The sequence below is a fragment of the Lepidochelys olivacea genome, assembly GCF_965140295.1.
Source record: "Lepidochelys olivacea isolate rLepOli2 genome assembly, chromosome: 5".
Classification (NCBI taxonomy): domain Eukaryota; kingdom Metazoa; phylum Chordata; order Testudines; family Cheloniidae; genus Lepidochelys; species Lepidochelys olivacea.
The window spans coordinates 25,925,053-25,949,885 of record NC_140415.1 but is presented as its reverse complement, the minus strand read 5'-3'; the positions used below and the strand labels follow the sequence as shown (position 1 = coordinate 25,949,885).

The 24,833-nt window shown below is 42.1% G+C and overlaps 1 protein-coding gene across 1 annotated transcript in view; it reads left to right on the top strand.

Moving 5' to 3' along the window:
- RANBP3L (RAN binding protein 3 like) overlaps window positions 1-23,105 on the top strand; it is a 55,743-nt gene extending 32,638 nt beyond the window's left edge. Inside the window, exons 10-15 of the mRNA XM_084627653.1 lie at window positions 439-541; window positions 1,344-1,474; window positions 2,474-2,594; window positions 3,192-3,334; window positions 6,629-6,824; window positions 22,455-23,105. Coding sequence (XP_084483779.1) covers window positions 439-541; window positions 1,344-1,474; window positions 2,474-2,594; window positions 3,192-3,334; window positions 6,629-6,824; window positions 22,455-22,498 — 738 coding nt within the window. The 3' untranslated portion in view covers window positions 22,499-23,105. The remainder of the gene's footprint in view (window positions 1-438; window positions 542-1,343; window positions 1,475-2,473; window positions 2,595-3,191; window positions 3,335-6,628; window positions 6,825-22,454) is intronic.
- The last annotated feature ends 1,728 nt before the right edge of the window (window positions 23,106-24,833 follow it).

Here is a 24,833-nt window from a genome sequence, read left to right as displayed (position 1 = left end):
ATTCTGCAATGCCTTTTTTAAATTTTTGGTATATATGGTGGTCCAGTAAAATGAGGAATTAATTTGGAAAGATATCTGGTAAACTTCTCCACTTCTATTATCAGATCACCTTAAACTTAAATGGAAAGAAGCTTATTCTCCTAGCCCAGAGTCTTTCTTAAGAAGAGACTGCAGTTCCTGCTTAATGAAGGCTTTTATAATAATGGACAAAGTTCCACTATTGACTGAAATACCAAACACTTGTTTATTTATATCCTATGTCAGTATTTGTATGTAGGAGTAAAGTTTGCATGTTAACCTATTATTTCAACTAATCTTCACCCCTGCTGTGTATTTTATGATTCAATATATTCCTGATCTTTCAGCTTGCTGCTAATGTCAAACATATAAACGTTACAATTTCTTAATCGGTTTTTCCTTGTTTCTTCAATTTTTTAGAGCCCTCAAAAATCTCCCAAGCTGCATAATGAAACTGATCTATGCAAGAGAGAAATAACATCCACAGATGCCAAAACTTTTCATACTGGTTATTCACATACAAGTAAGCATTACTAGTTAGCAAACAAATACAGTGAGACTCTACCAATAGGACAATTTCAGTGCATCATAGAGGACATCAAATTAGTGGTGGTCAGTAATTATAATCTATTTACTTTAAATAGTTAAAAGTTTAAAGTTATCCAGTCATTACTATACTATTGGGATGCGCACCATAAATTTAAGTGTCCAGAAAGCAACTGCCATTTGGTTTGTGACTCAAAACTAGAGCTAGATTATCATCATAGCGAATGATTTATTATTTGATTAATTTAGACTATTTTTTATTTGTAAGTTTTCCTTGAATAGCCTTAGAGTTTTACAAATTTATTTGTTATCCAAAACTGTGTGATGAATACTTTGTGAACACATTTCAGCCTATAGCTTGTTTATGAACAAGTCACTTCAGCTACAATTTTAGCTAGTTATTCATGTTATTTCCTGCTAAATATTCACACCGCTCTTATTACCATTATGATTTATGGGACTTATGTTTTTCATGACTATGACTTTGAGCAGCAATATCTCAAAATAAATTTGATTTGGAAACTCAACTATTAACTAGTTAGGGCTTGATCCTGCTAGTTGTTCCTTGTGGACAGACCAATGTGCCTATACAGAAATGCTGGATCGTGGTCTTATTCTTTAAAAAATATACTGGAATGCCTGAAGTTTATTAAAATGTTAACTGATATCTAGCACTAAGACGAATGTACAAAGACCTAGACCATACAAATAGTCATACTGTTGACATATTCCCGCTGTAGAAGTTTTAGAATTTTCTATTGTTTTTATTTCTCCTTTAGAAACATTTTTTGCAAAGAAGTCAACACTAATTGAATCAGCTGCAGCTTACATTTCCAAACCAGCACAGAAATATTTGTTAGATAAAGTTGAAGTTATAACAGGGGAAGAAGCAGAACATAACGTGTTGCAGGTATATTTTCCTAAAAACTGCATGATGAGCCTTTCTGCTTATGTTTAGAAAGCACATTATGGTCTACTGTAACTTATAATTCCATGAATATGTATGTACTACTACTTGTTGGACAACTGTATACGTTTTTTTCCTTTTTTTAAAATATGCTTCTGTTAACTAATTTCTTTTCAAGCTGATGTGTAGCTTTTCATTGTATATTCTCTGTGCTGAATATAGAGAGCTCTTTCAACCTCCAAAATCATGCTCCAAAGCCTCATTCTGCTATTGTCTGTTATAACTGTCTTCACAATAAGTCAGTGTTCCCTAACACCAATAAATAAAACCCCAAATTATAAGTACTCTTAAAGTTACTTTATAAACACAAAGGCTTGATTTTTTTTTTTAACTAAGGAATTATCAAAGTAAGTGGTTTTATAATAAAACTAAGGTACATTGTAGTAATTTTAGGCCAGCAGGATAAATCTTGCTACTCGAGATTCTTAAAACTCTTTATTTTCTTGGAAAATTAACACTTGCATATATTACAAAAATCTAAAAATGGAAAGAAACACAATTGTAAGATTGCTTGAATCCACTCTCCCATCCATATGTGGGAAATTTGTATATGGATGGGTCATTAGCTTCAGTTTATGACAGTACTGGTACAATGGGTTGCATGAAACTTCTGATATCAGTGATGTCATAGGATGATGCATTCTAGGACATCTTCAGGAAATACAGAGATGTTGGTGGATTTCACAGAGAAGGATTAAAATAGAAAAGGTAAAAGTGAAATGTATTTCTATGCTAAACGTTCCCCATACCCTGATTAGTAGAGGTACTCAACATAAATCTGGGGTTAGTGCAGTTTTCATTTCACTTTTAAAATTGGTCTTAATTTTATGCAAACTGTAAAGTAAAAAGTTATAGCACAGAGACATCAAACGTATAAATTGCATTCTCCGGCACAACAGAATTCTAATCTGTTGACGCTTTCCATAACATTTTCCCCTTTAGATCAGTTGCAAGCTTTTTGTATTTAATAAACTCTCACTATCCTGGACTGAAAGAGGAAGAGGATCCCTGAGGCTTAATGACACTTCAAGCAATAAACATGGAACATTACACTCAAGGCTAGGTAAAAATTAGTTCCACTTCTTAATCATGCTCTCAATTGCTATAGTCAATTGGATATCACATCATTGTAATCCTGCAACCAGGTTTGTTTATATCTATATCCAGTTGCTCAAAGCCTCTTCATTATTACTCTATAAAGTTAGCTGCCTTCTAAACATCCCTAGGCACTGCAGCTTTTGTGAGCTGCAGGTACTCACAGATGTCACTAAGCACTATGTATTCTGCTTCCAGATTTCTTTAGCACTTGTTCTGTCTTTTCTGACGTGGCTTTTCCAGAGGCGCTGCTTCTTCCAAGTGACTTATGGGATGTTCTGTTTATTGAGCAGTAGTTTCTTACACTTTATTGTGTAGTTTTGAAAGATTGTTTCATTATATCATATGGCAAAAAGTATAAAATATTGAGAGAAACTTTAAAAATATCAAATCGTAATAAAGAAATTTAAACCCCCCACCTCTTTCAAAATCTTAGGTTATAAATCCCCTGAAATGCAAAGTTAATAGAAATATGATTTTATAGCAGTACTGAATAAATCCGCTGCAACAACAGGGAGGTTTCAATCACCATGTAATGTCTAATATGTAAGCATTCCTGTTTTAGTTATGCGAAATCAAGGCAGTTTGAGACTGATTCTCAACACCAAACTCTGGACTCAGATGGCGATAGAAAGAGTAAATCGCAAGAGTTTGTGCATCACTGCGACAGACCTAGCAGACCATTCTGTTAAAGTATTTCTAATACAGGTAAGAAAAAATTGAAAAAGGACAAGTATCTAGAACTTGGCAATTTAGCTCAGATTCCTTGTTCTAGCAAGCCTCCTTCTGGTAAAAAGTGTAAGGCTATAACATGTACAGAATTACCATTGAGGTCAATTGCTGTTTTTTGTGCAAAAAGCTGAAGGTCTGATATGGCCCAAGGAGATAACCAGATCACTGTATTACACAGCCAGCAGGGATCACTAAAGCAATGGTATACAAGTTGTTCCCAAACTGTGGTCTGTGGACTATCAGTGATCTGTGGAACTGGCTACTCCATGAAGCTAAATAACATTAAAAGATGCCTAAAATATATCAACACACTTTCCTGATTTTTCCTTCTGCATCAAAACAATTGCTATAGTTGCCACAGGGATATTATTCAAAGTGATCATTGTGGTTTATGGTGGGTCCATGCAATCATGACTAGAAGGGCAGGTGGTCCACAAGGGTCGCCCAGTGTCCTGTCTTCCGACAGTGGGAAGTACCACAAGCTTTACAGGGAATGTTCAGAACAGGGCAATTATCGAGTGATCCACCCCCAGTTGTTCAGTCCCAGCTTCTGTCAGTCAGAGGCTTCAGGACACCCAGGGCATGGGGTTACATCCCTGGCGAACTTGACTAAGAGCCATTGATGGACCTATCCTCCATGAACTTATCTCATTCTTTTTTGAACCCAGTTATAGTTTTGGCATTCACGCTATCCCCTGGTAATGGTTGACTATGCATTGTGTGAAGAAGTATTTCCTTATGTTTGTTTACTAGGCAGCAGGTTTAATTTCATTGGGTGACTCCTCATCCTTTTCTTATGTGAAGGGGTAAGTAACACTTCCTTATTCACTTTCTCCAGACCATTTTTGGTTTTATAGGCCTCTATCATATCTCCCCTTTAGTCATCTCTTTTCTAAGATGAACAGTCCCAGTTTTTTAATCTCTCCTTATAAGGAAGCTTTTCCATACTAGGGTGACCAGATGTCCCGATTTTATAGGGACAGTCCTGATTTTTTGAGTCTTTTTCTTATATCAGCTCCTATTACCCCCCACCTCTTGTCCCAATTTTTCACACTTGCTGTCTGGTCACCCTATTCCAATACCCCTAGTCATTTTTGTTGCTCTTTTCTAATACTAATATATCTTTTTTTGAGATGTGCTGACCAGAACTACATGCAGTATTCAAGGTGTGGGCATACTATGGATTTATAGAGTGGCGCTATGATATTTCCTGTCTCACTATCTATCTCTTTCCCAAGGGTTCCCAACATTCTGTTCGCTTTCTTGTCTGCCGCTGCACATTGAGCAGCTTTTTTCAGAGAACTATCCAAGATGACTCCAAGGTTTCTTTCTTCAGTGGTAACAGCTAATTTAGACCCCATCATTTTGTACGTATAGATGAGAGTTTTTCCCAATGTGCACTACTTTTGCACTTATCAACATTGAATTTCATCTGCCATTTTGTTGCCCAGTCATCGAATTTTGTGAGATCTCTTTGTAACTCTTCAGTCAGTTTTAGACTTAACTCTCTTGTTGTGTAATTTTATATCTTCTCCTTTGCCACATCACTGTTTACCTCCTTTTCCAGATCATTTATTAATATGTTGAACAGCGCAGGTCCCAGTACAGATCCTGCTGTTTATCTCTTTACATTGTGAAAACTGACCATTTATTCCTACACTTTGTTTTCTATATTTTAACCAGTTACTGATCCATGGGAGGACCTTCTCTTATCCCATGACTTCTTACTTTACTTAAGAGCCTTTGGTGTGGACCTTGTCAAAAGCTTTCTGAAAGTCCAAGTACACTATATCAACTGGATCATCCATGTCCACATGCTTGTTGACACCCTCAAAGAAGTCTAATAGATTGATGAGGCACGACTTCCCTTTACAAAAGCCACGTTGACTCTTCTCCAACAAATAATGTTCATCTGTGTGTCTGATATTTCTGTTCTTTACTATAGTTTCAACCAATTGCTTGCTATTAAAGTTAGTCTGTAATTGCCAGGATCAGCTCTGGACCTTTTTTAAAAATTGTCATTATATTAGCTATCCTCCATTCATCTGATATAGAGGCTGACTTAAGTGATAGGTTATGTACCCCAGTAAGCAGATCTGCACTTTCATATTTGAGTTCCTTTAGAACTCTTGGATGAATATCATCTGATAATGAATATTATCAATTTGTTCCCAAACCTCCTCTATTGACATCTCAATCTAGGACAGTTCCTCAGATATGCCTAAAAAGAATGGCTCACCCATGGCTCAGGTTCAAAGATATATGACAATTTGAGAACCAATGAAAAAGGCAGCTGCTTGAGTCTAATCTACAACATTTGCAACCCTAGGCTGACTTTGTCCCTGAAAAGCTGCGTATTCCTGTGATGACAAATTACTCAGTTTACAGCTGAGTTAATTTCTGCTGAAACACCAACTCTGAATTGCACTCAAGGGCTTTCTATTGTGCATGGCTATAGTGAAAGGAAAGTTTTTGGCTGCTGCAGATGTGAGCAGCATGGAAGAATAGCCAGATACTCTACTGCTTCACAACTCTTGCAGTCACTTACACCTGTGCAAAGTGAGTATAAATTGGATATAAAACTACCAAATCAGACTAGTATCTTTCTACTCCGAATTTTTACAGGTGTAAATGAATCCACATGGTGCAAAGCAGTGGAGTATCAGGCCCCAGAAGATCATGTGCTTTCAACTACCCTCTGGTAATGATTTCCTTCCAACTTTACCAGCTGAGTTCATGGCACCTTTTCATTTGTTAATCAGAGAAAACTTATCTTTGGTTATTAATTCTGTTTTTACTTACTTCTAACCAGAAATATTACTAGGAATTTTCACAGTCCATATATGTTTTATTATTGTCAGAAGTACATTTTGTTACGGAGGAGTTGCACAGAGTCGAGACTATTAAGTATTCAATAAAAGAGTTATTCACTAGATGAATCATAATTTTTGTTTTAAGGTTGCATCCATTATATCAATAAGGAAAACAACCAACAATTATTTTTTAACAAATTCTAAAACACAGACCATTAAGACAAACTTAATATTATTTGTATTTAAGTTGATTTTCTCAAAAAGTTACTAAATTGGAATCTTACATGCATTCTTTTGACTCTGAAGGACAATAAGTGTCTGATGAAGGGATTTTAGCTCTTTTCAGTCCTTTTGAAATCTCTCCCTTTTACATCTGCACTTCAGTGGTTGGTTGGTATACAGTCAGAGTTATTTTGCAGTTATTTTTCAATGGTTGTATGCACTTTATTTTCTACAGGCAAGTTCAAAAGATACTGAGTACCTGTCTGCAGCAATACATCACCGTCTTGTTGCACTGCGAAGCTTTGCTGAGCAAGAATTGGATGCAAATCAGGTTGACACAGAGCCAGAAACAGCCTTTCATTCATTAAATTGTGATAGTGATGATGATGAAGAAGATGAAACAATAACACAAGTGAGCAGCAATGAATCAGGTAAGTAGCGTTTTTCCTGGGGCTTTTGTGCTCCTTTGAACTTCTCTTGGTGCCCTGAGAATCCCATTTCTACTCCCTTTTATTAACCTCTACTTTCCAACCAAGTGCCTATGTTATGGTGACCATCTCTCCAGCACTGAAGTAAGGTTTTAATATTTTGACAGGCTTGTGTCAACAGTGCCAAATCCTTTTAAAACAAATAATCAGAGTAGTCTTTTGACACAGGAATGAGTGTCAGAATATCTGGGTTAAAAATTTTCAAGCTTAAAGTTAAGGCTCCTAAACCCAGACTTGGATATCTCAGTTGAAGTAGTCTGTAGTGCTGAGCTCAATTTACACTTACTTCATTGGAAGTTGAGTCCACTTATACCAGTTCTGCATACAGCTTATGGTAGTTAGTCTACCTGAACCATAAAAATGGTCATTAGAACCAAACTTACGTAACGGCTGATTTCTTTTAAACACCAACCTATGCTGACAGACTGTAACAGTCATTTATGAATGGTAAAACTGGTTGACAATGCAAGTACCAGGAGATTTTATATTGTTACAGGACATTAACAACTTTGATAAAGTGATAGATTCGGTCTACCAGGAGATTTGTGGGGCTAGACAGCCTGCCCAGGTTTAATCTGCTTTCACCAGTGGAATGAAGACTACAACCCCCACTGGTGAAGAGTCCACCTAAAGCAGGGTGGATTGGAGCAGGATGCTCACAAATCCCACTCCAGTGGCAGTTAGCATAGCCCATAAAGTGGCTGGGGTCAACTGTGGAGAAGTCAAGGGACTCTAGAGATACAGTGGCCAGAGCTGAAAGTTGCCTTTCCTTAGTGGAAGGCAGGCACTATGCTGCCCAAGTGGGGAGATTCACCCCAGGAGAGCTGCCATTGTGCATGTAGGGGTTGTAAATTGCATTTACGTCCTCTCTCAGGAGGAATACGGCAGTGATGTTTGAATTATCATCAGCCACATGACACTTCTCCTTCCAGTGGAGCTGCAGGCTGTTCCCTTTTTAGTTGTTAAAAGAACTCTTCAGCAAGGATCATATCACATACAAATAACAGTTTTGAGTGACTGTTTACTTTAGGAAACAAACATACATTTTTTCCTGTTAGCAAGAATATGACAGTTTACAATACTTTTCCCATAATCATTTGTTGTATCTCTATAATATTCAGTTCACAGAACAACACGTCATTATTATAAAACAAAACTTTTTTCCAAGTATCCATTTGCAAATATTATTCCATTAAACAAATGGGGAAAATGTTAGTTTTGGGGTTTTTTTTTTACATTAATACATTTGGTATACAGAATTAATTTAAATGAGTGTCAGGCTTTAGAATTGGTAAAATAATTGAAAATATTAACATTAAGCCCTTTTCCAAATGACTTAACATGACAACTCACTTGTTATCCCCAAATAGTCAAACCCCCTCTGTGTTCTTCCAAAAATAGTCTCCATTGGCTTTAAGAAGAGTTTCCGTTAATTTGAAAATGTCATGTGAAGCTGGATTCCTTTCCAGAATCATTGACAATAAGGACTTCTAGTTCTTGCACAGAGCCAAGGTGAAAGGTAATGTCAAAAAGGTATAGGAGAGTGGATTTACATTCAAAGACTTCTGATGCAGAAGCTGAGATAGCAGGTGACAAATAGAATCTGAGATCTGTGTTTTAGGAGCACAAAAATAAGAGAACAGTATCCTTCTGCTGGTTACTCCTGGATCCTTAATCCAAACCTCTGTCTTTCATGTACAAGTGATCATTGACAGTAGTACTCACAGTCCCTTTCAGCAAATCTTTGGATGGCCTCTAGCATTTACTGCTTTACCTTCATCTCTCCTTTTATCCTTATACCCATTAGATCTTCATCTTGCATAGGTTTTGCCTTCCAGTATTCTGTTCCCACTTTACACTCACACAGTCACATCTAGTCATGCAACCCAATCTTGCAGCACACTCACCCCTGGAACTCCATTTCTAAAATGATTCATGATGCCCTGCTCTCTCACAAGCAGTTAGTATTTTGGCTCACTTGTGGCTCTTCTGGTTGAAATACACAGTAAGCAGTTTCTTTTAACAATGTGTAGAAAACTGAGGATTGCATAAAGTATTGCTTTCGAAAACTGGTAGGCTAGATGCTCAAAGTGCAGTGAATTCTCAAAATTTCCCTTTATCTTTCTCTTAAAGTTTTTTCTGATCTGCAGAATACAAGGTTCTCCATCACTGGCTACACGCAGATACAAACTGGCTTTGTATCTGGGTGTACAAACTGGTTTTGTTTACATACTTGGGTCCTCATTCTGGGCTCACGGATTCATAGATTTTAAGGCCAGGAGGAATCAGTGTAGCCATCTGGTCTGAGTTCCTGTATAACTCAGGCCAAAGAACCTCACCCAGTAATCTCTGCATCAAGCCAATGACTGCTGTTTGAGCTATGTTTTTTAAAAAGATATTCAGTCTTAATGTAAAGACTAAGTGATGGAGAATCCACCATGTCCCTAGGTAAGCTGTCACAATAGTTCTTCCCTGTTCATATCTCTTCTTCTCATCAGGCAGAGGGAGGAACTGACTTGGGGGTCTCCCATATCCTGGATGAGTAACCTAAACACTGGGCTAATGGCTATAGCTAGGGCCCTACCAAATTCACGGTCTGTTTGGGTCAATTTCACGGTCATAGGATTTAAAAAATCATAAATTTCATGATTTCAGCGTTGTAACTGTAACTCCAAAAAGGAGTTGTGCGGTGGTCGGAAGAGTATTGTAGTGTGGGTTGTGGTATTGCTACCCTTACTTCTGCGCTGCTGCCGGCAGCAGTGCTGTCTTCAGAGCTGGGCAGCTAGCGAGTGGTGGCTGCTGGCCGGGAGCCCAGCTCTGAAGTCAGAGCTGCTGCCAGCAGCAACGCAGAAGTAAGGGTGACATGGTATGGTATTGTCACCCTTATTTCTATACTGCTGCTGGTGGGGTGCTGCCTTCAGAGCTGGGCAGCCAGACAGTGGTGGCTCTGGATGAGGGCACAGCTCTGGAGGCAGCACAGAAGGGTGGCAATATTGTGACACACACCCCCTTCCTAAAATAACCTTGCAACTCCCCCGCAACGCCCTTTTGGGTCAGGACCCCCAATTTGAGAAACACTGGTCTCCCCCATGAAATCGGAATAGTATAGGGTAAAAGCACACAAAAGACCAGATTTAATGGGGGGAGAACAGATTTCATGATCTGTGACGTGTTTTTCATGGCCGTGAATTTAGTAGGGCCCTAGTTATACGGGAGTCGTTATCCTCATTCTCCTCTGCTTTGTGTGGCATTAGGCAGGCGTCTAAGCCAGTCTTGCAAGAAATGGCTTAAGTGTTTAAGCCACCCAGCTCTAAGAGAGGGGTTCCTGGCTGCGGATTTTAAGCAGAGATGGGTACCTACCTGCAGCCTGGACTTAGGTGCAGAACTCCCTGAGAGGGGCAGGGCTTAGGACACACCCTCTCAGAGGCATCTCCTATTGGCTTGCTTAGGTGACTCCCTGCCTCGCTGGCAGGCTTTTGTGGATTGCAGTCTTAGATAAATATTTCTCCAGGATCCTAGTCTCGTCACTCAGGCTTTGTGGATCCTAGGGATTTTCTAGGCACCTAAAAATTAGGCATTGCAGTGCTCAGCATCATAGTGCCTAAACCCCTTCGTGAATTCAGGCCTGGGAGTAGTAGCAGGCCCCCTAGAGTGTAATTATCTCATCAGCTTGTGGAAACAACCATTAATCTGTGAGAAGCAGGGGGCCAGGGATCCTGAGGATGTTAGAAAAAATGGTTCTTGATGAAGTGTCGTAGTTAGAGCTGTTAGGCCAAAATAAGACACTGTGAGATAGAATATTCACATCCTAGAATCTCACATCTGATGCTTTCAGAAGAGAGGATGAAATCCCAGTGATTCCTTGCTGGGGGGCCTTAGAAGGGATGCTTCCCTTCACTTCCATCATTCCTTTCTTCCTTGACCCCCACAGAAGTCTATTTGTGAGGATCCAGATCTACAAAGGAGAAGAGATAGGTATGGGGAATATACCTGTGGGGCTGGGGAGACAGATGCTACCATCAGATGATGGCAGGAGTCAAAAGCTTACAGGTAAGTAAAAAACATGGAGACCTGGAAGAAGGGTCAGAATCTGATGGGGAACATGGGCTGTTTATAGCAGGGATAAGAAAGGGACAAGAGACAACATAGTGGGGAAATCAAATCAGTATCTTAGATATCTGTATACTAATGTGAGAAGTATGGGGAATAAGCAGGGAGAACTCAAAATGCTAGTAAATAAACACAACTACGACATCGTTGGCATCACAGAATTAATACGCATGACTAAAATACTGGTATAGAATGGTACAGCTTGCTCAGGAATGACAGGCTGGGAAAAAAGGGAGGAGGTGTTGCCTTATATATTAAAAATGTATACACTTGGACTGAGGTTAAGATGGAAACAGGAGACAGACTTGTTGAAAGTCTCTGGATAAGGATAAAAGGGGTAAAAAACAAGGGTGATGTCATAGTAGGGGTCTACTGCAGACCACCTACCCAGGAAGAAGAGGTGGATGAGGCTTTTTTTAAACAACAAACAAAAATCATCCAAAGCACAGGACTTGGTGGTGATGAGGGATTTCAACTACCCAGACATCTGTTGGGAAAATAACACCGCAGGGCACAGATTATCCAACAAGTTCTTGGAATGTATTGGAGACAATTCTTTATTTCAGAAGGTGGAGAAAGCTACTAGGGGAGAGGCTGTTCCAGCTTTGATTTTGACAAATAGGAACTGGTTGAGAATTTGAAAGTGGAAGGCAGCTTGGGTGAAAGTGATCATGAAATGGTAGAGCTGATGCTTCTAAGGAATGGTAGGAGGGAGAACAGCAAAATAAAGATAATAGATTTCAAGAAGGCAGACTTCAGCAAACTCAGGAACTTGGTAGGTAAGAGCCCATGGGAAGCAAATCTAAGGAGAAAATAATTGAAGATGGTTGGCTGTTTTTCAAAGAGATATTATTAAGGGTACAAGAGCAAACTATCCCACTGTGTAGGAAAGATAGGAAATACGGCAAGAGACCACCCTGGCTTAACCAGGAGATCTTCAATGATCTAAAAATCAAAAAAGAGTCCTACAAAAAGTGGAAACTACGTCAAATTACAAAGGATCAATTTAAACAAATAACACAAGTATGTAGGGCCAAAATTAGAAAGGCCAAAGCACAAAACAAGATTAAACTAGTTTGAGACGTAAAGGGTAACAAGAAAACATTCTACAAATACATTAATAGCAAAAGGAAGACCAAGGACAGAGTAGGCCAATTACTCAATGAGGGGAGGGAAACAATAACAAAATATGTGGAAATGGCAGAAGTGCTAAATGACTTCTTTGTTTCATTTTTCATCAAAAAGTTTAGAAGCAATTGGACATCTAACATAGTGAATACCAGTGAAAATTAGGTTGGCTCAAAGGTTAAAATAGGAAAAGAACAAGTTAAATGCCTTCAAGTCACCAGGGCCTTATGAAATACATCCTAGAATACTCAAGAAGCTGACTGAGGAGATGTGAGCCATTAGTGATTATCTTGAAAAAGTCATGGAAGACAGCTTCTTGCTGAAAAACACTACACGGTGGAATTCTTGATCCGGTCCTTCCTGCATTAAAACTGCTCCCACACCATGCTCGAACGCATCTGTGGTTACTAGGAACGGTTTGTCAAAGTCTGAGACCCTTAGCACAGGGTCAGACCTGAGTGTTGCTTTAAGCTGGTTAAAGGCCTTCTGACACTCTTCGGTCCACTGAACGGCATTTGGCTGTTTCTTTTTGGTTAGGTCTGTCAGTGGGGCGGTGATTTGGCTGTATTGTGGTACAAATCGCCTGTAATATCTGGCCAAACCTAAGAAGGATTGGACCTGTTCCTTTGACTTTGGGACAGGCCACTTTTGGATAGCATCCACTTTGGCCTGTAGGGGGTTGATAGTTCCTTGAGCCACCTGGTTTCCAAGGTAAGTCACTCTGTTTAGGCTTATTTGACACTTCTTAGCCTTAACAGTTAGTCCTGCCTCCCTTATACGCTCGAAGACTTTCTGTAGATGTTCCAGGTGTTCTGCCCAGGAATCCGAAAATATGGCCACATCGTCAAGGTAGACGACTGCATATTCTCCCAATCCCGCTGGGAGACCATCTACAAGTCTTTGGAAGGTGGCGGGTGCATTCCGCAGCCCAAAAGGGAGTACATTAAATTGATACAGCCCGACATGTGTGGTGAAGGCTAACCTTTCCTTGGTGGATTCATCTAGCGGTACCTGCCAGTACCCCTTGGTTAAGTCCAAGGTAGAGATGAACTGGGCCCATCCCAGTTTCTCTAATAGTTCATCTGTGTGTGGCATTGGATAGTTGTCTAGGCGAGTTACAGCGTTTAGCTTATGGTAGTCCACGCAGAAACATATCTCCCCATCTGGTTTGGGAACTAGAACCACTGGAGATGCCCATGCACTGCCAGATGGGTGGATTACCCCCATCTATAGCATATCCTGGATCTCCTGTTTTAAAGCAGTTTTAGCTTGAGGAGACACCTGGTAAGGTTGGACTTTAATTGAGTGAGCATTACCTGTGTCAATGGAGTGGTATGCCCGTTCAGTCAGTCCTGGGGCGGTTGAGAACGTCGGCGCGTAGCTAGTGCGTAGCTCCTTGATCTGCTGTCGCTGCATATGCCCAAGGGTCATGGAGAGGTTCACCTCTTCCACGCCACCAGCACTTTTCTCTTCGTAGTAGACACGTTCAGGCCACTCAGCGTCATCTCCTCCCTGGGCTGTAAACTGACAAACCTTTAATTCTCTGGAATAAAAGGGCTTTAGAGAATTAATATGGTACACCTTAGGCTTTCGGTTGGAGGTGGGGAATGCTATGAGATAATTAACAGCTCCCAGGCGCTCCTGGACCGTGAATGGCCCTTCCCACGACGCTTCCATTTTATGGGCCTGGAGCGCCTTTAAGACCATGACCTGGTCCCCTGCTTTGAAGGAACACTCTCTGGCATGTTTATCATACCAGGCTTTTTGCTCTTTTTGAGCATCCTGTAGGTTTTCTTTAGCAAGGGCTAAAGAGGTTCAGAGGGTGTTTTGTAGGTTGTTTACAAAGTCCAGAATGTTAGTTCCTGGAGAAGGTATAAACCCCTCCCATTGCTGCTTCGCCAACTGTAATGGCCCCTTAACCTCACGGCCATATACAAGTTCAAATGGGGAAAACCCTAAACTGGGATGTGGTACAGCTCTGTAGGCAAAGAGCAACTGCTGCATCACTAGGTCCCAGTCATTGGAGTGCTCATTTACAAATTTACATATCATGGCCCCCAAAGGCCCATTAAATTTCTCCACGAGGCTATTTGTTTGATGATGGTAAGGGTTGGGAACCAAGTGATTCACCCCATGAGCTTCCCAAAGGCTTTCCATAGTTCCTGCCAGGAAATTAGTTCCTGCATCTGTGAGGATGTCGAAGGGCCAACCTACCCTGGCAAAAATGTCTGCTAGTGCCTGGCACACACTTTTAGTCCTGGTGTTGCTTAGAGCTATTGCTTCCAGCCATCAGGTGGCAAAATCCATGAAAGTCCATATGTACTGCTTTCCTCTGGGTGTCTTTTTTGGAAAAGGACCCAGAATATCCACAGCTACTCGCTGAAATGGAACCTCAGTGATGGGGAGTGGCTGGAGAGGGGCTATGACCTGGTCTTGGGGTTTTCCTACTCTTTGGCATACCTCCACAAGATAGGACACAGGTAGAAACATCCTTGCGCATTCCCTCCCAGTGGAATGACCTCCCCAAACAGTCTTTGGCCCCTGTTCACCCCAGCATGGCCACTAGGATGATCGTGGGCTAAGCTCAAGAGCTTTACCCGGTACTTAGTTGGAACTACCAACTGTCTCTGAGGATGCCAGTCTTCCTGGTGTCCACCAGAAAGAGTTTCCTTGTATAAAAGTCCTCTTTCTACAACAAACCTGGATCGATTAGAAGAGCTGAGAGGCGGTGGGTTGCTCCATGCTAATGTCCAAGCTCTCTGGAGGCTTTCATCTGCTTCCTGTTGGGTCTGAAACTGTTCCCCTGATGCTGGAGACATCAGTTCCTCATTGGATTGTGGACCTAGGCTTGGTCCCTCTGGAAGCGATGTAGGGGATGGGGCTGTTTCTGTTGACTGTGAACTGCTCTCCGCTGGTGCACTATGTTGGTGGTCAGGCTCCAGCTGAGCCTCTTGTGTAGAGTTATCGGCTGCTGCCGGTTCAGGTTTGGTGGTGCAAGTATGGGATTCAGTGCTGGCAACGGGTCTGGTGCTGGTTGTTCCGCCGGTGCTGGTTCTGGGGCTGGCTCTGTCTGGGTCTCTGGGACTGGATCCACTACTGCTCTTGCAGACGTTGGCATGGGGTCTGACCATCACCTCTGACCGGGTCCTGGTAGAAGTTTCCGGAACAGAGGTAGGTGTGACGACTTGCTTAGCCTGGCTGCGAGTGACCATTTCCACCCTCTTGGCCAATCATGTGAAGCTAGCCAAGTCTTCCCCCAACAGCATGGGGATGGGATAATCATCATAGACTGCAAAAGTCCACATTCCTGACCAGCCCTTGTACTGGACAGGCAACTTGGTTGTAGGCAAACTGAAAGAGTTGGACTTGAAGGGTTGAATTGTCACTTGGATCTCTGGGTCAATTAAATTGGGGTCCACTAAGGAAGCATGGATAGCCGACACTTGTGCTCCGGTGTCCCTCCACGCGGTGACCTTCTTCCCGCCCACTCTCAGAGTTTCCCTCCGCTCTGAGGGTATCTGGGAGGTATCTGGGCCTGAGGACCTCTGGTGTGATTCCGGTGCAATGAACTGTAATCTGTTGGGGTTCTTGGGGCAGTTGGCCTTTACATGCCCCAGCTCATTACGTTTAAAACATTGTCCAGCTGACGAGTCACTGGGGCGAAGTGGGTTGCTGGAGAACGGTGTGGCAGAACGATAAGGTGTCTGGAGCATTCTTTGGTGTGTAGTTGGGGCCTTGGTCTGTCCCCGGTAGTAGGGTGTGGTCTGAGGGTGTCCCTTCTTGTATCCGCTCCAACTGCGACCAGGGTTGTTCCTCTCTCTTCCCTCCACCCCTTTTGTTCCGGCTTGCCCCACCTCTCTGGCGCTCTGGGACTGCTCGTATATATCAGCATAAGAAGCAAGACTTTCTGCTGAGTCCATTTCCTTATCCCATAAACACTGTTTTTTATTTCCTCCTTGGACGTATTCAGGAATTGCTCCTAAGCTATCAAATCACACATTCCGTCAAAGCTAGTAACATCCCTTCCTTGCACTCATTTATCTAACAGATCCTTCATCTGGTTTAAATAAGCCACATTACTTAGTCCAGGCCCTCTCTTAAGGGTTTTCTTAGCTTCTTAACCCTTTACAAGTGAAAGGGTTTTTCCTCTGGCCAGGAGGGATTTAAAGGTGTTTACCCTTCCCTTTATATGTATGACAACCCTGGACTGCTTTCTCAGTGACGGGCACTCCGCCTTCCTCCCTTCCTGAGGAGATGATGTCTTCATCTGCAGTGCAGGAGCTGGTCTCAACCTCCTCCACACTTGGAAGCATGCTGCTTTCACCTGCTGCAGAGGAATCAAAGAGACTTTCTCCCTTTTCCTTCAGCAGTTCCTGGGACTTCACTCTTTCCCTCTGGGGTCTCACCATAATATTCCTTCTTGCTGCAAGCAAACACCTTAACAGCTTGAGCTATATGGAAAAAAATCATTCCCACTAAGTATGTCAATTGAGAGACCTTCTATTACCCCCACAGTCGAAACACTTTCCAAATTTTCCCACGCCAATGAATTCTAGCCAGTGGCACAGGGAATCTGGTTCCACCCTGTGATGTTGTTGACATAATCTGGGACCGTATAGATCATTGTTGTAACCAAGGTCCTGTAGTGGCACCAAATCTTGTATAAAGGGGGTCAAATGAAGTGTCTTAGACAAGGTTATGATTTGCTGGTTATGATTATGCTATCTGTTTGCATGTATCATTTTTGTATTTAAAGATATAAGTATTGGCTCTATACTGTCTGTATTTCAAATTTATGCTATGCTTCTGGGTGACACCCCAGACAAGTTGGTGTCCGCTTTGCCTAGCCTGCTTGATGGCCCATTAAGGACCTTCAGCTATACAACTGACCCATTGAGAGAAGGCAGACACGCCTTGTGACTCAGCAAGGATGCAGGGACATGCCTATGGACAGAACTCTGAAGGTTTTTCCATCCCATGTGATGGACAGCTTGTCTTTGGGACAAAGAAAGAAAGACCACATGGCAAGAGAATATAAAAAGCTGCTGCAGCTCCTCCATCTTGTCTTCAATCCTGCTTCATACCTCTGGAGGGACTGTGCTATACTGAAGCTTTGAACCAAGAACTGAAAGACCTATCCCAGCTGTGGATGTACTCCAGAGACTTGATTTGAACCTGGAGTTTATTCTATCACTGCTGCAAGCCTGAACCAAGAACTTTGCCATTGCTGTATGTAATTGATTCCATTTAACCAATTCTAGCTCTCATCTATATCTTTTTCCTTTTATGAATAAACCTTTAGATTTTAGATTCTAAAGGATTGGCAATAGCGTGATTTGTGGGTAAGATCTGATTTGTATATTGACCTGGGTCTGGGGCTTGGTCCTTTGGGATCGAGAGAACCTTTTTTCTTTTACTGGAGTATTGGTTGTCATAACCATTTGTCCCCATAACGAGTTGCACTGGTGGTGATACTGGGAAACTGGAGTGTCTAAGGGAATTGCTTGTGTGACTTTTGTGGTTAGCCAGTGGGGTAAAACCAAAGTCTCTGTTTGGCTGGTTTGATTCACCTTGGTGTGCATAGAAACCCCAGCCTCAGGCTGTAACTGCCCTGCTTTAAGCAATTTGTCCTGAATTGGCACTCTCAGTTGGGTCCCTCCAGAGCCAAGAATCGTTACACACCCACATCTACAATTTCTGCCATTTGACCAGGTAATACATAGAGTGTAGCACCAAACACCAGATTAACCAGAGAAATCTGTGCCCCTGTATGCTTCCACCCTAAGTATTCCGTGTCATTAATTCTGACAACATTAATGTGCTCCATGTCTGATTCTGCAGAGGCTAGTCTCACAAAACCAATATGATAAATCTCAGGTGCCTGAAACATTCCTGTCTTGAGAAGTATTAACTATTTGTTGCCTGCTTCCTCCCAGCACAGGGCATTTATTCCTCAGGCGATCAGTAGCATTACAGTGATAGTACCTTTTGGGCTCTTCTGGTTTCACAGGAGATTTGAGATAGGGATTGGCAGAATGATTTTGGGGAGGTGAGTGCCCAACCTCCCAGCCACCCTCCTTTTTTCCAGGGGTAAAACAGGAACACTGCTTTCTACAAAGTTTAATCCCCTCTTCCTGTGGTTTAGTCTCTATAGATGCCTGGGTCTTCTCAAAGGCAACAGCTAGAGACGCCATCTCATCCACAGTTTTCACATTTTTGTCCCATAGACACTGTTTCACTTCATCTTTACATATGCTTAGGAAGTGCTCCTAAACAACAAGGTCAAATATTTCTTCAAAGCTTTCAACCCCTTTTCCCCCTCACCCATTTTCCCATCAGATCTTTCATGCTGTTTACATATTCCCCATTACTCATACCGGCATTTTTCTTAAGTTTCCTAAATTTTACCCTATATGTTCCAGGGATAATCTGGAACTGTTCCTTTGAATTTACAATAATTTAAAGCATCCTGAGCTTGCACTTCATTGAATATATTCAGCGCTTTACCAGTTAACTTTGCAGGCAAAGAGGGGATTTTCTTGTCCTCAGGAATCTCTTTAATCACACACAGCCTCTCAAGTGCCTATACACAAATGCAAGAAGCCTGGGAAACAAGCAGGGAGAACTGGAAGTCCTGGCACAGTCAAGGAATTATGATGTGATTGGAATAACAGAGACTTGGTGGGATAACACACATGACTGGAGTACTGTCATGGATGGATATAAACTGTTCAGGAAGGACAGGCAGGGCAGAAAAGGTGGGGGAGCTGCACTGTATGTAAGTGAGCAGTATGACTGCTCAGAGTTCAAGTATGAAACTGCAGAAAAATCTGAGTGTCTCTCGATTAAGTTTAGAAGTGTGAGCAACAACTCGTGGTGGGAGTCTGCTATAGATCACCGGACCAAAATGAGGTGGACGAGACTTTCTTTCGGCAACTCACGGAAGTTACTAGATCGCAGGCCCTGGTTCTCATGGGAGACTTCAATCACCCTGATACCTGCTGGGAGAGCAATACAGCAGTGCACAGACAATCCAGGAAGTTTTTGGAAAATGTAGGGGACAATTTCCTGGTGCAAGTGCTGGAGGAACCAACTAGGGGCAGAGCTCTTCTTGACCTGCTGCTCACAAACCGGGAAGAATTAATAGGGGAAGCTAAAGTGGATGGGAACCCGGGAGGCAGTGACCATGAGATGGTTGAGTTCAGGATCTTGACACAGGGAAGAAAGGAGAGCAGCAGAATACGGACCCTGGACTTCAGAAAAGCAGACTTTGACTCCCTCAGGGAACTGATGCGCAGGATCCCCTGGGAGAATAACGTGAGGGGAAAAGGAGTCCAGGAGAGCTGGCTGTACTTTAAAGAATCCTTATTGAGGTTACATGGACAAACCATCCCGATGTGTCGAAAGAATAGTAAATATGGCAGGCGACCAGCTTGGCTTAACAGTGAAATCCTTGCTGATCTTAAACATAAAAAAGAAGCTTACAAGAAGTGGAAGATTGGACAAATGACCAGAGATGAGTATAAAAATATTGCTTGGGCATGCAGGAGTGAAATCAGGAAGGCCAAATCACATCTGGAGTTGCAGCTAGGAAGAGATGTTAAGAGTAACAAGAAGGGTTTCTTCAGGTATGTTAGCAACAAGAAGAAAGTCAAGGAAAGTGTAGGCCCCTTACTGAATGAGGGAGGCAACCTAGTGACAGAGGATGTGGAAGAAGCTAATGTGCTCAATGCTTTTTTTGCCTCTGTCTTCACGAACAAGGTCAGCTCCCAGACTACTGCCCTGGGCAGCACAGCATGGGGAGGAGGTGACCAGCCCTCTGTGGAGAAAGAAGTGGTTAGGGACTATTTAGAAAAGCTGGACGTGCACATGTCCATGGGGCTGGATGTGCTGCATCTGAGAGTGCTAAAGGAGTTGGTGGATGTGATTGCAGAGCCATTGGCCATTATCTTTGAAAACTCATGGCGATTGGGGGAAGTCCCGGACGACTGGAAAAAGGCTAATTTAGTGCCCATCTTTAAAAAAGGGAAGGAGGAGGATCCTGGGAACTACAGGCCAGTCAGCCTCACCTCAGTCCCTGGAAAAATCATGGAGCAGGTCCTCAACGAATCAATTCTGAAGCACTTAGAGAAGAGGAAAGTGATCAGGAACAGTCAGCATGGATTCACCAAGGGCAAGTCATGCCTGACTAATCTAATTGCCTTCTATGACGAGCTAACTGGTTCTGTGGATGAGGGGAAAGCAGTGGACGTGTTGTTCCTTGACTTTAGCAAAGCTTTTGACATGGTCTCCCACAGTATTCTTGCCAGCAAGTTAAAGAAGTATGGGCTGGATGAATGGACTATAAGATGGATAGAAAGTTGGCTAGATTGTCGGGCTCAACGCGTAGTGATCAATGGCTCCATGTCTAGTTGGCAGCGGGTATCAAGTGGAGTGCCCCAAGGATCGGTCCTCGGGCCAGTTTTGTTCAATATCTTCATAAATGATCTGGAGGATGGCGTGGATTGCACCCTCAGCAAGTTTGCAGATGACACTGGGAGGAGAGGTAGATACGCTTGAGGATAGGGATAGGATAAAGAGGGCCCTAGACAAATTGGAGGATTGGGCCAAAAGAAATCTGATGAGGTTCAACAAGGACAAGTGTAGAGTCCGGCACTTAGGACGGAAGAATCCCATGCACTGCTACAGACTAGGGACCGAATGGCTCGGCAGCAGTTCTGCAGAAAAGGACCTAGGGATTACAGTGGACGAGAAGCTGGATATGAGTCAACAGTGTGCCCTTGTTGCCAAGAAGGCCAATGGCATTTTGAGATGTATATGTACGGGCATTACCAACAGATCAAGGGACGTGATTGTTTCCCTCTATTTGACATTGGTGAGGCCTCATTTGGAGTACTGTGTCCAGCTTTGGCCCCCACACTATAAGAAGGATGTGGAAAAATTGGAAAGAGTCCAGCGGAGGGCAACAAAAATGATTAGGGGACTGGAACACATGACTTATGAGGAGAGTCTGAGGGAACTGGGATTGTTTAGTGTGCGGAAGAGAAGAATGAGGGGGGATTTGATAGCTGCTTTCAACTACCTGAAAGGGGGTTCCAAAGAGGATGGATCTAGACTGTCCTCAGTGGTAGCTGATGACCGAACGAGGAATAATGGTCTCAAGTTGCAGTGGGGGAGGTTTAGGTGGATATTAGGAAAAACTTTTTCACTAGGAGGGTGGTGAAACACTGGAATGCGTTACCTAGGTAGGTGGTGGAATCTCCTTCCTTAGATATTTTTAAGGCTCAGGCTTGACAAAGCCCTGGCTGGGATGATTTAGTTGGAGATTGGCCCTGCTTTGAGCAGGGGGTTGGACTAGATGACCTCCTGAGGTCCCTTCCAACCCTGATATTCTGTGATTCTATGATTCTGTAACATTGTCTGTCTCTTTGTATGCAGGACACAATTGTTCCTATTTATGGATTTTTGGAGAGGTGGGAATCAGTGATGAGGAAGGGTTCTGGTTCTCCAGCAAGGCCAGTTGGTGTCTCCGCTCTTTTACCTTTTCTCAGCTGCTTTGGCTTGCAGTTCTAAGGCCTGCTGGTGTGCTTACTCCTCAGCTTGATTCTCAGCCCCTATTTCCCATTCCCTTAGCTCCAAGATTTGCTGATGTACTTTCTCTCACCTGCAGTCTGAACAGCTCTAACTGTGCAACCTGGACTGTGGGACTGCTGAGCCCTCCAAACCCAGCAGCCTGGGTTGTCTCTCAGAGTGTGATGTTAATATTAAACTGCAAGCCTCTGACAGGCACTGCACTTACACAGCCATCCACAGGCAGGGACACATCCAACTGAGTTACATGAATGATCTACCAGCCAGTCATGAACCAGCAATGGAGAGGCCCCAGGCATTTCCCCCCAGCTCCCCAGCCTTGCATCCCAGAACTGTACTATCTTGCACTGGTCAGAAGCCTGGCCAGCATAAGCTTATTACCTTGTTCACCACTCCCTCAGTGTTGAATGGATTTACACTAGCCTTTGTAGTCTGAACTGAGATTTCCCAAACACTTCACCCAAAACCACGCTGTTTTAGGTAAAATATAAAATCAATTTATTAAATACAGAAGAATAGATTTTAAGTGATTATAAGTATTAGGCATAGAGATCAGAGTGAGTAGTCACACTGATTTACCTAAAAAGGTGTGTATGGCTGTTCCAGGGTTAGCTAGTTAAATTATATGTATATAACCAATGAATATATCATATCCAGACTTTAACCTATTATTCTGTTATGAAATACTGATTTGATTTAGAATGAATATACTGAAATAACCAGATATATTTAATTCTATTTCAGATCATTCTAGATGGATCCGCAGACAGCCTGTTGTTTGCTCATGACAGTTACCTATGATTACAGCAATACAGTTGGTAGCTCATCTTGCTGAAAATTGTAAACCATCTCAGCAATTCTTGGAGTAAGGAAATCCTATGCATTCACATTCTATGATTTTTCAAGCAAAGATTAACTTTCAGGTCAACATAAGTTTAATATAGCAGAAATGGACTTCAGAAGCACTTTAAGGATTCCAATCTTCATTCCTTGTGCTGGAATGGGGATGACAGGATGGCCTCCAGTATTCAAGAAACATTACAAAGCCTTCAGATTTGAAATTAATCATATATAGAGACATTAATAATGTGATGGATTTTATATCTAATCAAAGTTCATTCATCATATTGATGGATAGAATTGTTTAACCATCAAATAGTGATATTTCTAAAAGAAGATATATTTATTGATTGTTGTGTAATGTCTGTCGATAAAAAGATGCATATTATGAAAACTTTAAATATAGTTTCATTGGAAAGAGCCATTGTAACTGATAACATTCAAGGTTCTATGCTGCAGTCCGTATTCATGCAGAACTCCTTGTGTATGAGAGTTTCATATGAGTGAAGTCTACGGAAACTAACCTTTAATTAAACAAGATCTTTGTTTTGAAAATATCTCATATTGTTGATTGGAGTTAGGATATCTTTTTTAAAATGGTAAGAGACAGGGGTCAGATTCTGCTCCCACTACAGTAAGTGAGAGTTTTGTCACCAACTATAGTTGGATCACAATCAGGCCTCAAGTTTTAGGAGGCATCTGAAAATTCAACTGTAATATGTTTGGGCACATCTGTTTGCACACATTAAACTCCCTTTGCCTATACAAAATAAGTAATTGCACAGATAATTGCCTATTTTTCATGTGCAAATGGATGCACATACAATATTTCTGGAGACTGGCTACAACTTTTGCCTTAAACCAGTGAACTAAACTACAGTTAAATATAATAACTTTATTATTAAGTATTGGTATTCCTGAACATTGGTATTGGTATTATTAAGTATTGGTATACCTGAATATTGGTATTCCTGAATTGCTTCCTTTGATGATAAAAAGAAAAGGAGTACTTGTGGCACCTTAGAGACTAACCAATTTATATGAGCATAAGCTTTCGTGAGCTACAGCTCACTTCATCGGATGCATACCGTGGAAACTGCAGAAGACATTATATACACACAGAGACCATGAAACAATACCTCCTCCCACCCCACTGTCCTGCTGGTAATAGCTTATCTAAAGTGATCATCAAGGTGGGCCATTTCCAGCACAAATCCAGGTTTTCTCACACCCCCCCCACTCCCATACACACACAAACTCACTCTCCTGCTGGTAATACAGGAGAGTGAGTTTGTGTGTGTATGGGGGTGGGGGAGTGAGAAAACCTGGATTTGTGCTGGAAATGGCCCACCTTGATTATCATGCACATTGTAGGGAGAGTGGTCACTTTGGATAAGCTATTACCAGCAGGAGAGTGAGTTTGTGTGTGTGGTTTTTGGAGGGGGGTGAGGGGGTGAGAGAACCTGGATTTGTGCAGGAAATGGCCCACCTTGATTATCATACACATTGTGAAGAGAGTGGTCACTTTGGATGGGCTATTAGCAGCAGGAGAGTGAGTTTGTGGGGGGGGGGGTGAGAAAACCTGGATTTGTGCTGGAAATGGCCCAACTTGATGATCACTTTAGATAAGCTATTACCAGCAGGACAGTGGGGTGGGAGGAGGTATTGTTTCATGGTCTCTGTGTGTATATAATGTCTTCTGCAGTTTCCACGGTATGCATCTGATGAAGTGAAGCTGTAGCTCACGAAAACTCATGCTCAAATAAATTGGTTAGTCGCTAAGGTGCCACAAGTACTCCTTTTCTTTTTGCGAATACAGACTAACACGGCTGTTACTCTGAATCCTTTGATGATGGAAGTCTACCAGCCATCCTGACACATACAATAATCCAACCAGTATTAAAGAAACCATCACTTGATGATAGCAACTCCACCAACTACTGCCCATTGTCTAACCTCTTTTTCTAACTAAACTGATTGAGAAACTAGAAGAATACCTGATCCCTCTCAGGCCACTGCATGTTAAAAAGACAGCATTTGATGCATAGGTGCTCTCTGCTCTTCTTGCCAACAGACAAAGGAAATACCCAGACCTTACTATATCATTTAATACCATTGATTACCATGTATTTGTTTCCTACCACCGACAGTTGCAGATGTGAAGAAAATGCCCTGAAATGGCTCAAGTCTCTTCTTTTAGACTAAACGCTGAGGCTTGTTATGGCTTCTCCATCTCAAAAGATGTCACCCGCGGAGTCCACTCAAGGCTCAGTCTTCCCGTTT